Source organism: Homarus americanus, unplaced genomic scaffold, assembly GCF_018991925.1.
Source record: "Homarus americanus isolate GMGI-L3 unplaced genomic scaffold, GMGI_Hamer_2.0 scaffold21314, whole genome shotgun sequence".
NCBI classification, from domain to species: domain Eukaryota; kingdom Metazoa; phylum Arthropoda; class Malacostraca; order Decapoda; family Nephropidae; genus Homarus; species Homarus americanus.
In genome coordinates this window covers 2,955,737-2,969,263 of record NW_024720811.1, presented here as the reverse complement: position 1 = coordinate 2,969,263, position 13,527 = coordinate 2,955,737, and the positions used below count along the sequence as shown (strand labels likewise).

The 13,527-nt window shown below is 37.3% G+C and overlaps 1 protein-coding gene across 1 annotated transcript in view; it reads right to left on the bottom strand.

Moving 5' to 3' along the window:
* LOC121861233 (voltage-dependent calcium channel subunit alpha-2/delta-2-like) overlaps positions 1-13,527 on the bottom strand; it is a 204,252-nt gene that overhangs the window by 64,205 nt on the left and 126,520 nt on the right. Inside the window, exons 7-12 of the mRNA XM_042358883.1 lie at positions 12,753-12,857; positions 12,340-12,439; positions 11,404-11,448; positions 9,175-9,333; positions 4,309-4,409; positions 844-1,000 (exon numbers count right to left, since the gene is read on the bottom strand). Coding sequence (XP_042214817.1) covers positions 844-1,000; positions 4,309-4,409; positions 9,175-9,333; positions 11,404-11,448; positions 12,340-12,439; positions 12,753-12,857 — 667 coding nt within the window. The remainder of the gene's footprint in view (positions 1-843; positions 1,001-4,308; positions 4,410-9,174; positions 9,334-11,403; positions 11,449-12,339; positions 12,440-12,752; positions 12,858-13,527) is intronic.

Sequence of the window (13,527 nt, the reverse complement as noted above, 5' to 3'; positions counted from 1 at the left end):
CATTTCACCCATAAAATTTTAGCTCTCTGGTTTAATTCAAGATTATTTTCTTTAAATCAACGCTGCACTGCATTATATATTGTCAATATATAAAATATATTTCAAAATGACCAATAATTTGCTTGGAAACACAGAAAAAAAGCGTTTAGTTGAAGAGAGTCTCAAGCAAGATGTTACCTCCAGTGAAAACAGAGAGAGACTGACGCCTGTTTGCTGTGTTAAGAGGCTGGATGCCGCGCATTAAACTAGTCACTTTACCTTCAATTTTGTTCAATAATTGTTAAAATGACTAAAAAATTGAATATTAAACTTTTAAAATTATTGAATAGTATAAACTTCTTGATATTTACAAAAATAGTAAGGAATTTAAGCCCTAGAACCGATTAATGTATTGGCGGACTGATACTAAAGCTGGTTGCCCTGTCAGTGCAAGCGAAAACATGTTGAGGTCGGTTCGTAAGAAGTTCGTTAAGCGAATTTTTTTTCGTTAACCGAATTGAAGATCCTTATGGAAGGCAGTTCGTTAATCGAAATTACGTTAACCGAGGTGTTCGTTAAACGAGGGGTCACTGTATATATATATATATATATATATATATATATATATATATATATATATATATATATATATATATATATATATATATATATATATATATATATATATATATATATATATATATATATATATATATATATATATATATATATATATATATATATATATATATATATATATATATATATATATATATATATATATATATATATATATAATCCACCAAATAAATCTGACAGTTAATATTTAACTTTGAAATGTAAAATATAAGCACAGGTGCCTACCTGTATTTTAGTTCTAACACTGCTTCTTGTGGTAATGACTGAATATTTCCCTCCTGTAGAACAAGCCATCTGTTTTAAAACGGCTGTCGGGATGGGGTGGGGGCCTACAGCATAGGTGAACACTCGTACTGACTTCGTATAGTTATCAGCATGGAATCTGTAGGCATACAAAGGAAAGACTCAGTAACCTACTATCTGTGTAATTATTTCCTGCTACATTCTCGAGGAGCAACAATTCTCCATAAAAATGTGAAAATAAGCCGTTTTTTTCTAAAAAACAGTTTTTGTGATAAAGTCCAGAATGCGACATCTAGCTTTATACCTACATATGTAATTGCCTAGCATTAACTCGCCAGGCCAATCTACAGGCAATTAAAACATCTAATAATTACCGGTACTTAAATACGTAATATTAGGAGGACACGTCGCTACCTGGCATTTAATTGCAATTCTCAAAATCCCCTCCCGCACCCTCCATCACACGCATTGCTACCGCCATTTCTTGCCCTAGAGCGAGCAGTAAACAAATTTTAACTCTCGAGGGGTGGAGATGGGTGGGATGTCGACGTCGCATTCTGGACTTTATCACAAGAACTGGATATAGAAAGAAAAAAAAAAGCGTTTTTTGTTCAATGCAGAATGCCCCGTTTATTTGCAAATTCTTACGAGCAAAAATTTTGAACCGGGCGCCTCAACCGTAGCGTAGAACAGCGTGTGTACATGTGTACGTATTCCTCCGCCATACGCTAAGCGATCACGTGTGGCAGTTACGTTGGACGTGAAATTGGATATCGTAAAAAGACATGAAAACGGAGAAGGAACGTCAGTGATTGGGCGCGTGCACGGCTTGACTCTCTCTATGGTGCATTCTATAGATAAAAGCGCCAACAAGATCAAGGAGATGGCCGTGTCTGCAACACCACTGACAGCTACGGAGGTGACGAGGTTCCGTGATGCTGAGATGGAGAGTATGGAGCACGTGGATTGACGGCCAGACCCAGCGCCTTAAAACACCTTTATCGAAATGCATGATTCAACAGAAGGCAAGATCGCTGTGGAAAGATATAACTAAAGATTAACCCAAAGTACCTGAGTTCAGTGCCAGCCGTGGATGGTTTGATAGATTTAGGAAACGTAGATCAATCCACAACCTAAAAATACAAGGAGAATCAGCTAGCGCCGACCATGAACCAGCAGAGAAGTTCCCACCGTTTCTCGCAACCATAATTAAGGAGGGCGGGTACAGTCCTAAGCAAGTCTTCAACTTGGACGAGACCGGATTCTTCTGGAAGAAAATGCCTTCACGGACCTACATATCTAAGGAGAAAATGACCGCACAAGGGTTTAAAGTTGCCAAGGACCGCCTCACTCTATTGATTGGTGGAAATGCTGAGGGTGACCTGAAGTTAAAGCCTCTCCTTGTGTACTGGTCTGAAACACCCCATGTTCTGAGAGGGGTTGTGAAGGGACAACTTCCTGTCGTCTGGCGTTCAAACCGTAAGGCATGGGTGACAGGGTCTGAGGTGAACGACTACATGTTCAACTATATGTCCGGTCGCATTAATCGCTATAATAAGGAAAATAATTATGATGATAAAGCTCTGATGGTGATCGACAATGCACCAGGTCATCCACCAGCTATGATTGACTGGTGAAAAAACATTAAAAGTTGTGTTTTTGCCTCCCAACACCACGGCTTTGTTGCAGCCCATGGACCAGGGCATCATCTCCACATTCAAGGTGCTCTACACTCAGCGCATCATGGAGCAGCTGATTGAGGGGACTGATGGAGAAGGGAAACTTACAATCCGGGAGTTTTGGAAAAAACACTACAACATTAAGGAAAGCCATAAAAAACATCAGTGATTCATGGGAGGCAATAACACAACAGAACATGTGGCATAAGCTGTGGCCAGAGTGTGTGCACAACTCAGTTGGTTCCCCTTCAGTGCCTGCAATAAGGAAGACTATTGTGACTCTTGCAAAGAAGGCTGGATTCGATGAAGTGGATGATGCTGACGTAGAAGACCTCCTCGACTCTCACATGAAGAACTTACCAATGAAGACCTGACAGAACTGGAGAGGCTTCAGCAGGAAGAAATGCCACTTGCAACGGGAGAAGATGCAGATGAAACTCCAACACAACTCCTCACTATACGGAACCTAAAGAAGCCGATTTCTTCATTTGAGATGGCGATGGATATGGCATTAGAAATGGACCCTAATGTTGACCGAAGTTGCACTATCATCCACAATGTCAAGAAAGACATACGAGCATACTATGAGGTGCTTGAGGAGAAGAGGAAGAATGCACAACAAATGACTTTTGATGCATTTATCACGGCCAAACCTTCAACCCCCAGTGCCCCAACCACCTCCTGTACATCCAAAACAGAATGCAGCTTTTAGGCAGCTGTTCAAGACCAGTGTAAAACCACAGCCTTCAACAAGTGAACCTCAGCCTTCAACGAGTGAACCACTGCCTTCAACGAGTGAACCACACCCTTCAACAAGTGAACCACACCCTTCAACCAGTGGAGAACAACAGCTTTCAGTGAAAATTGACAGCGATAATGAGTGAGGTGGCTGACTACCCTGGCAGTGAGGAGAGTGAGGTGGCTGATGATCCCAGCCTCCTCTCACCCCAGTAAACCTTCACCCTCTCCCTAATGCCAACTTCAGCAAGCAAGCAACACAGCACATCAGAGGAAAATTAACAATCTACATTTAAAACTCACCTCACACACCTACGCACATAAACATTCAAACACTCACACACTCAAACATGTAAAGTATACAGCTGTTCCCCAACTTACGACGGGGTTCGGGACCCAAATCCAGGTCATACGTTGAAATGGTCGTAAGTCGAAAATGCTTAAATAATATAGAAAATCTAAAATGGGTGTCTCTTTTCTTCTCAGCACCACAAAACTCTCACTTTTAAGCCTTGTTTGGTACAACTGAGGCGGTCGTATGTCCGGGTGGTCGTAAGTCAAGTAGGTCTTAAGTCGGGGAGTAGCTGTACTGTACATGTAAACATATACGCCTAATAAACTCAGTGTTTGTTATTGATGTTTATTTGATATTATGCCCCTGTTTCTTTATCTATTTTATGTTCTATGTGTATTGAGTAAAACAAGTGTTAAAATCTAGCGGCCGTGACCACCGCTATGCCCGTATCCCCTTATTTACATTATTTCTTATGGGAAAAATTGCTCCGCTATTCGCAATTTCGATATTCGCAACGAGTTTCATGTCCCTAACGTTTGCGATAAGTGAGGCAGCCCTGTATTTATCGATTCCTCATTTTATGCTATTAAATTCAGCCAACACTGTATCAAATGCTGTAAAAAAATCATAAAAATCATTACACTAACATTAGAAACAAATTATTTCATTATACAACTTACTTAAATGAAGATCGAGTTAATAAGTCAAAACTTTTATCAGCAACTGAAAACTTACTTCTTGAAGACTTCCTCTGGCCACTCTGTTCCTCCATCGCTGAAAAGCATAATGGTTTTGTGGCAGTTGGCTCCCTCCCCTTCTTTGCGAGTACCTTCAAACTGCAGAATAAACTCAAAGTAATTTTAAAATACATTTACAAACATAGTTTTTTATTCTTATTATGTATGGTACTTAGCACATTCATAAGTGATAGGTAAACATAAAATCCCCATAGCTCTTATCTAATGACCATCTCTATAGATAGTACTGAGAGCCAATAACAGTAAACTTCAACTAATGTGTATTGCAAGATATAACTGAGAGCATGACTCAAAGACTTGAATCCTATGTAAAGTACTGTACTGTAACAGTACTCATTTATGTTCTGAGACCATGATATCTGTGCTCCTTTTTCTAAAATTTGCATGAAGTCCTTTGTGAATTTCTGGAGGCAAACTGAGGGATGTGTAAGCTTAATGATACTAAGGTGATAATGTTCAGATATAAAAGCTTCGTATGAGGTTCAAAACCATGTACAGGTACACCACCGATTTTCCGGTACCCTTGGTTCCAAAGCTTTGCCGGATTATCCATCTTGCCGGACCAACCGAGGTCACATAATAACATTTCAACAATACACCTCTGACCCACTAATTATACACCTCCTGTGCCTCTAAAGCTCCATGGACTGCTAGAAACTTTAATTTAACAAATATTATATGTAAATTTTATGTGAAAAAGCCATAATATTGAGCAACATTATTGTACAGGTTGTACCTATCTAGTCCGGCAACCTCGGGACCTGACCGGTGCCGGACCATGAAAATTCACCCTTTTCCTGGAGAGATAGTGACGTGGCTTGGAAGCACTAGCACCACTTTCTCTGCTTCATGGTCTCTTTGAAGACATATTCAAGGGTTAAATGTCGTACAGTAGCTTCTCAAATTTCGCAAGTTTTTAATTCGACGTTTTCTATTAGAACACACAAAAAACAACACATTTAAAAATTTTGACGGCGGAAACTTGAATTTCGATGGGTTTGAACGGCCCACCAACGTTCAGACGATGTGCACAATTGTAAACAGCGTCATTTCTCTTATGTGCAAAAGATTCATTATTGTTTATTACTGAAAGTCGTTTTGATTGAATTAATGTTTGTGTGTGCAAAATGAGCAATACAATTCATTAATAATACGTAGAATATTAAAACATGAGGAAATGAGACAGCATTGTTTTCGTTGATTACAAAACCAGTGACTGACTGGTTCTACATATAAAACTGAAGAAAATAAGACCTTGGTTGTAACTGTAGTAAAATTAATATGGTTGTTTTAAGTAATGTTATTTAATGTTAATAAATGGAACAATAGAAGTAGCTAACGATAATGGTAAAGAAAAAAGAGAGATCGCGTATGTAAGTGCGCATGCGCACACGTGAAAACATATCGTCATTACTTTACATAAGAATATGAAAGCAACACTTATTTACTGTTCATATATATTTTAATTAATGTTTCTGAATTTGTTTTTATTGAATTAATGTTGTGTGTGCAAAATTAACAATACAATTTATTAATACAGGTTGTACCTCTCTAGTCCGGCAACCTCGGGACCTGACCGGTGCCGGACCATGGAAATTCACCCTTTTCCTGGATAGATAGTGACTTGTGCTTATGCCTGGAAGCACTAGCACCACTTTCTCTGCGTCATGGTCTCTTTGAAGACATATTGAAGGGTTAAATGTCGTATATAGTAGCTTCTCAAATTTCGCGAGTTTTTAATTCTTAACGTATTTTATTGGAACACACAAAAAAATAAATAAATAAAAATTTTGACGGCGGAAACATGAATTTCGACGGGTTTGAACGGCCCGCCAACGTGCAGACGACATGCATAATCGTGTAAACAGCGTCATTTCTCTTATGTACAAAAGATTCATTATTGTTTATTACTGAATGTCTTTTTTATTGAATTAATGTTTATATGTGCAAAATGAGCAATACAAAATTATTAATAATACGTAGAAAATTAAAACACATGAGGAAATGACACAGCATTGTTTTCATTGATTACAAAACCAGTGACTGACTGGTTCTACATATAAAACTGAAGAAAATAAGACCTTGGTTGTAGCTGTAGTAAAATTAATATGGTTGTTTTAAGTAATGTTATTTAATGTTAATAAATGGAACAATAGAAGTAGCGAACGATAATGGTAAAGAAAAAGAGAGATCGCATATGTAAGTGCGCATGCGCACACGTGAAAACATATCGTCATTACTTTACACAAGAATATGAAAGCAACACTTATTTACTGTTCATATATATTTCAATTAATGTTTCTGAATTTGTTTTTATTGAATTAATGTACGTGTGTGCAAAATTAACAATACAATTTATTAATAATACGTGGAATATTAGAGGAGACGAGACGGCTGCCGGCATTGTTTATGTTAAAGCTTACGAAACCAGTGACTGATTGGTTCTACATATAAAACTGAAGAAAATAAGACCCTGAGTTTAGCTGTAGTAAAACTAATGTAAAAAATGAATATGGTTGCTTGAAGTACCTATAATGTTATTTAATGTTAATAAATGGAACAATATAAGTAGCTAACCATTAATGGTAAAAAAAAAAAAGTGAGACTGGTCGTATGTAAGTGCGCACATGTGAAAATATATCGTCATTACTCTACATAAGAATATGAAAGCAACACTTATTTACTGCTCATATATATTGAAGGGTTAAATGTTGTACTCTGTATAGACAAGCAGAGAGAGAGAGAGAGAGCAGCCGAACTGCCGGATGTAAACAAACCTTAATTTCCCGCGGCTTTTTTTTTTGTAAGGGGATTAGCCCACCCGGGCATAGGTCACTGACCCACATTGGGGCCTCAGGGGCAAAAATTTAATACTCCTGTAATATTAATAATAATTCAAAAAAAAAAAAAAAAAAAGCTGCCTCTGTACCTATTGGACAAACTAAAATCGTTCCGGACCACGGGAGTTTCCGGACCACAGAATGCCGGACTAGAGAGGTACAACCTGTAATACGTGGAATATTAAAACACACGAGACGAGATGGCTGCCTGCATTGTTTTTGTTAAAGCTTACAAAACCAGTGACTGATTGGTTCTACATATAAAACTGAAGAAAATAAAACCCTGATTGTAGCTGTAGTAAAATTAATATAAAAAAATTAATATGGTTGTTTGAAGTACCTGTAATGTTATTTAATGTTAATGAATGGAACAATATAAGTAGCTAACCATTAATGGTAAAAAAAAAAGTGAGACTGCGCGTATGTAAGTGCGCACATGTGAAAACATATCGTCATTACTCTACATAAGAATATGAAAGCAACACTTATTTACTGCTCATATATATTGAAGGGTTAAATGTTGTCCTCTGTATAGACAAGCAGAGAGAGAGAGCAGCCGAACTGCCGGATGTAAACAAACCTTAATTTCCCGCGGCTTTGTTGTTGTTTTTTTTACGGGGATTAGCCCACCCGGCATAGGTCACTGACCTACATTGGGGCCTGAGGGGCAAAAATTTAATGCTCCTGTAATAATAATAATAATTCAGATAAGTAAAAAAAAAAAAAAAAAAAAAAAGCTGCCTATCTACCTATGGACAAGCTAAAATCATTCCGGACCACGGGAATTATCCGGACCACAAGACTAGGACAGAAATTTACAAACCTGTACATACTTTGTACTCAAATGTACCTGTTACACTAGACTAAAATTTTTTATCTCTTGTGCAAACTATATGATGTTTATACTCAAATTGATCACTATATTAAAGATTCCAATGTAAATTATATTTTTGCTAAGTCTAGTCTGCGACATTTTATAAGATAAAAAGTTTTAGCCTAAACTGCCTTCACCCTGGCTGTGAGGAAGGGGAGGGGAAGGGAAGGGGGGGGGGGGAGTTGACGTAGTGCGTAGTTATCAAAACATGAGTTTTAGTTTTTTCCTTATAAAATGTCACTGAATTGACTTGGCAGTGTATAATTTGCATTGCTGTAATTCTTTTAAGATGGTGATTAATTTGAGTATAAACATCACATAGATTGCACTAGACAAAGTTTTTAGTGATTAACTTATTACAAGTTTACCCTCAGGATAATTATTTCTTTTACCTTTTTCACAATATATATTTAGGATGGTGTGTGCATGTAAATGAGTAAATATAAATGAAGAAAGTTACAATTATCTTCCCAAAAATATAAGTTAAAAAACTTGTACACAAATGTACTACACTAGACTAAAATTTCTATCTCTTGTGCAAACTATGTGATGTTTATATTCCAATTAATCACTATCTTACAAGAATTCCAGCACTGCAACTTATATTCTGCTAAGTCTAGTCATCTACATTTTATAAGATAAAAACTTTAAGCCTAAACCTACCTTCACCCAGGCAGGGAGGGAGGGAGGGAAGTTAAGTGCCCTCTCATAATTTTGTCCGAACTAAAGGAGGTGCCGGACCACCAGTTCCCGGATAATCGGTAGTGTACCTGGATAATCAGTGGTGTACCTGTATAGTTAATTATTGGATCTAAAAGTTTTCTAATAACATAATCTGAATTATTGTCACTTTGGTTTTTACCATGTAGGATCTTTACTCTTCTTATGTAGAATCTCCAACAAATACCCTGATCAAAGTACATACCCTCACAAAGCTTCACGAGTATTACCAGCTTACACATATTCTCATATTGTACTCCTTCCAAGGCACTGCACTCTTACACACACCTCACCTCACTTTGTCCCTCTACCCTGTCAATGATCTCTTATACTTACTCCCATTAACCTCACTTAAAAACTGAAGCATGCATAACAATGTGTGTAAAATACTATTTGTTTAACAGTTTACCTGCTTGAAAGCATCATATGCAAAGGTGAGTGCATTAGTATAGCTGGCCATGCCTCCATCTTCCAGCTTATCAATAGCTTGAAATAAGAGTTTCTTGTTGGTGGTGCTGGCCTGCACTAAAGGCTGAGTGCACTCAAGGTTGTCTGTTGTGTTGTTTACCTGCAAATAATTTTTTTTTTTACAGTAACATCTTAATAATAATATTTCATAAACATATCAAATTTTTTTCCAATATCATCCACCCATGCCACTATCAAGTACGGTACAACTGTATTAGAAATACAGTGGAACAGAGGTACAGTAATCTAAGCTCTCTAGGCTAATGGTGGTTTCAAAGCTTAAATACAGATATATGGGATTATGCTACAGCAGACTGTGCAGATTAATAGTACCTGGCAGCCCAGCCATGCCCAGGCTAAGGGGCAGACAAGTAACTTTTCATATCCGCTTGCCCAATACTTGCCTGGCAGACAAGCAAATATTTTCAGAGGTATATACAGTAGTCCCTCGGTTAACGAACGGTTCGATTAAAAAAATTTTGGTTAACGAATTACCTCCCATAAAGATCTTCAATTCTGTTAACGAACAAAACTTCGATTTACGAAATCCTTACGACAAACACATTTTGCTGTGAGCATCAGCTGATCAGCTGATGGGCTAGTCTGCCAATACAGTAATCTGTTCTATGTTTACATTCGTTTCCAGTGGAGTAAATATCAAGAAAGTTTTGCTCTTTAATATTTTTGCATTTTTTTATATTAAAATTATTAGTAATTTTAAAATTTAGTTAACATATTGATAATATATGCAGTACAGGGAACTAGTTTTTTGTATGCCCATCAGCCGCTTGACCCACCCACCAGGCGTCAGTTTGGCTTGTTGACAGTGGAGTGAACATCGATTTTGTTGGCGTCTTGAATATTTTTGCATTTTTACATTAAAATTATTGGTCATTCTGAAATTTAGTTAACATATTGATAATATATAGTGCAGTGTTGATTTAAATAAAATAATCTTGAATTACACCTAGTGAACTTAAAAATTTATTGGTGAAATTACTGCATCAAGCATGGGTCCCCTGAAAGGTGATTTCTCCTCCATCCCCACTTCCTTCTCTTCTCCCTTCTCCTCCACCCCCACTTCTAATTCCCATCATCATCATCATCAACCAGGAATCTTCTACATACACACCTCAAAGTAAGTGTACTTTATTGCATTTTTTTTTACTTTGCATGTACTTTTCCATGAGCTGGAACCAATTACCCAATATCCCATTGAAACAATGGATTCGGTTAACAAAATTTTTGGTTAACGAACGACTCTGTGGAACGAATTGTGTTTGTTAACCGAGGGACCACTGTACCAAGACAGGAATTTGTCAGGTGCTGCATGACCCCACCTCACCATATACGAGTATATTTAACAGGGGAGGTCATCAGTACAAGTATTCTGTACCAGGATTCGTGACCTATATCAGGTGCAGGTAATTTACCTGCCAACCCGCTCCTAGTCAGTCGTTGTCAACATTTTAAAGGAACCACCAAGCTGAGAGGCTGTAGATGTGAAGTGACAGGAGTTATGACCTCACATGACAAGTGTTACCGCCACAGACACCATTTTTTTTTAATTTTCACCGCTTATCAACTATTTAAACGCCGTTTGGGCGGTTGGTCTATCTAGTATAAGTAAAGGAGGAAACCTGACTCCGGCAAACCTGTGATGATTGGTAGTGAGGGTCACACTGGATAACACCCTTCTTACGTGTGTCTGGGCTTAGCAGAATCTGAACTCTTGACTTATTGGCGAGAGATACACGTGTTACTGATGGTCTATCAACACCATTTAGACAGACACAAGTGATGCATGAGTTAATACATACAATAAATTTGAATGTTTCAAAATGTTTATTCAACTTGCCTGGGACAAGTAAATGTTCCACATAATCTGCCCAGCCTGTGTTATATTGAATCAGGAGGGAGCTCTTAGAATAATCCCAAAATGGCCGAAGGTAGAATTAGGATACAACAACTGTTAAAAAAAGTGAAGATAACTAAAATCTGAAGGCATAACAGTTTTTAATGAAATAAAAATTATATTTAAACTATTGTACAGTATCAATAATACAGGTAAAGTAAACAGATATAACATTAATCTGAGTCAATAAGTTTTTCTGTGGGATTGGTTCCCATAATGATACAATATTATACATGTACTGTATAAAGTTATTACCTCACAGTAGCTGCAGTTGTTGACCCACTCAGTTGTACTGTTGAACTGCAAAGTAAAAAAGACTACTTAGGAAGGGTACTACATGTATCAGTATGAATATAACTGTTTATACAGAGTTCACATAAAAATGTTTGCCACTCAGCCAGTATCTTAGCTCAATCAATTGATACTCCACTCGCCCTCCCTCATATGATGCCATCAATATCTACACTTCAAAATTTTTCAACCATTTCCAAATTCCACATTTTCTCTTACACCTCTACAGTACACCTTTATTGTGCATATGGTAATTGGCAAATTAAATTTTAATAACACAGAATAATTTTCTTTTGTTTAATTTTCCACATTGTGTAATATCTCCGTTAGCTTGAATCCCTCAAACCCAGAACTCTCCGATAGCCGGAATTGAAATTTTCTCAGGAAAGATTTACCGAGGGGCACATTTTCTGGAAAATTCCGAGAAAATTTTTCTGATACCCAGAAAATTATGGGGATAGGGGAATTTTTTCCGGTACACAGAGGTGAAAATAGTAATCCAGAGTACTTTCAGATCTGATTTATCTGAAGATGATATTCGTCAGAACACAAACAAATGAGACTTGATGGATCTAGCAGTATTCACTAAATGCTAAAAGGAACCGAGTCTTGCTATCACACTAACACCAGTGTGCTACAGTACAGTACTTGAATATCATTGTTAAGCTACACACCACCATTCCATGACCAACCACATCAGTTCCAGCTCACACCACCAGTCCCAGTACAGTTGGAAGAAGGGACTGAACCTGAGTTGCCTGTCCATCAAGTCTCTTTTTAGAACCATCACATATTCACATTTTCAATTAATGGATTTGCTGACCATATATTAGTTGCTAAAGCCAGGGATAATGTTCTGAAAATAAAAATCACTCTAAAACGTAGGTAAATGTTACTTACGGCAGCAACATTGACGAAGTCATTTTCTCCAAGTGTATCAATTAATGTTTTTACTGCCCACTTCATTATGGTGAATGTTTGCCCATGTACACTCCCACTCCTGAAAATAGGTGAAATACAAAAAATGGCCTTTGATTCAACTGTGATACAACAAACAAGAAATCTGAATGACTAAAACTCTTATCGTGAACTACCCCCCCCCCCCTCCTCTAGGAACAAAGAAAAGTACAGTACAGGAGTATTTTCTGACTAAAAATAAAATTAGTACCTTACTGCATAAAATAAAACCCAGAGGTTTACATACTAAACACTAATGAACCTTACTCAAAACATCATCACTGTAGAGTTTGAGACTTATGTACAGAAAAAAATATGATCCATGTAAATATAAACAAATATAAAGTGTATCTTACCTGTCCATAAGTATGATCATATCCTTTGGTGAAACAGAACCTTGAACATACCATGGACGTAAACGGGCATCATACAAGTCAATGAGGTTAGGAGGAACATACCATCTGGGAAATAAAAACGACTCATCAATTTATACAGTATTGATCAAGGAAATGTATGATCAAGTAAATTACCAGTATTATCATGTACAGGTACAGTACTGTATAGTGCTGTATGCATAGAGGGACCAGAAACCAGAGGGTGGTCCAACAAATTTGTGCACATGATTAATACAGATACTGTACAGGTATTCCTCGCTATACAAGTGTTCACTTGACGAATACTAACTTAAATAAATACAATATTCTAGTCTTACGCATCTTTCTTAATATATGAATGTTATTCTCACTTATACGAATATGGTCACTTAAGGTAATGTACCTATTCATATTCTATTAATTTTATAATGTGTTAGGTACTAAATTACAGCAATTATATACTAAATTATAATAGTAAGGTACAAAATTACAGCAGTTAAGATAAATTACAGTAGTTTGGTACTGTAGTGGACGTCTCCTCTACAAACTAACTGCGTAGCTGCACACCACCTGCTATCACATTCCAATGTGCCGCCTTCCCTAGCAACCAACCAGATGTTACCGTATCTTAGCAACGGAACTAGTCACCGGCTACTTCTCGGGTTTTCCCACCATGACTCATAGCGGCTGCTGCGGGGTATATAAGCTCTGTCTCTCCATTGAGATTCATTCTGCCCGACATTTTTTTTCCTGAACA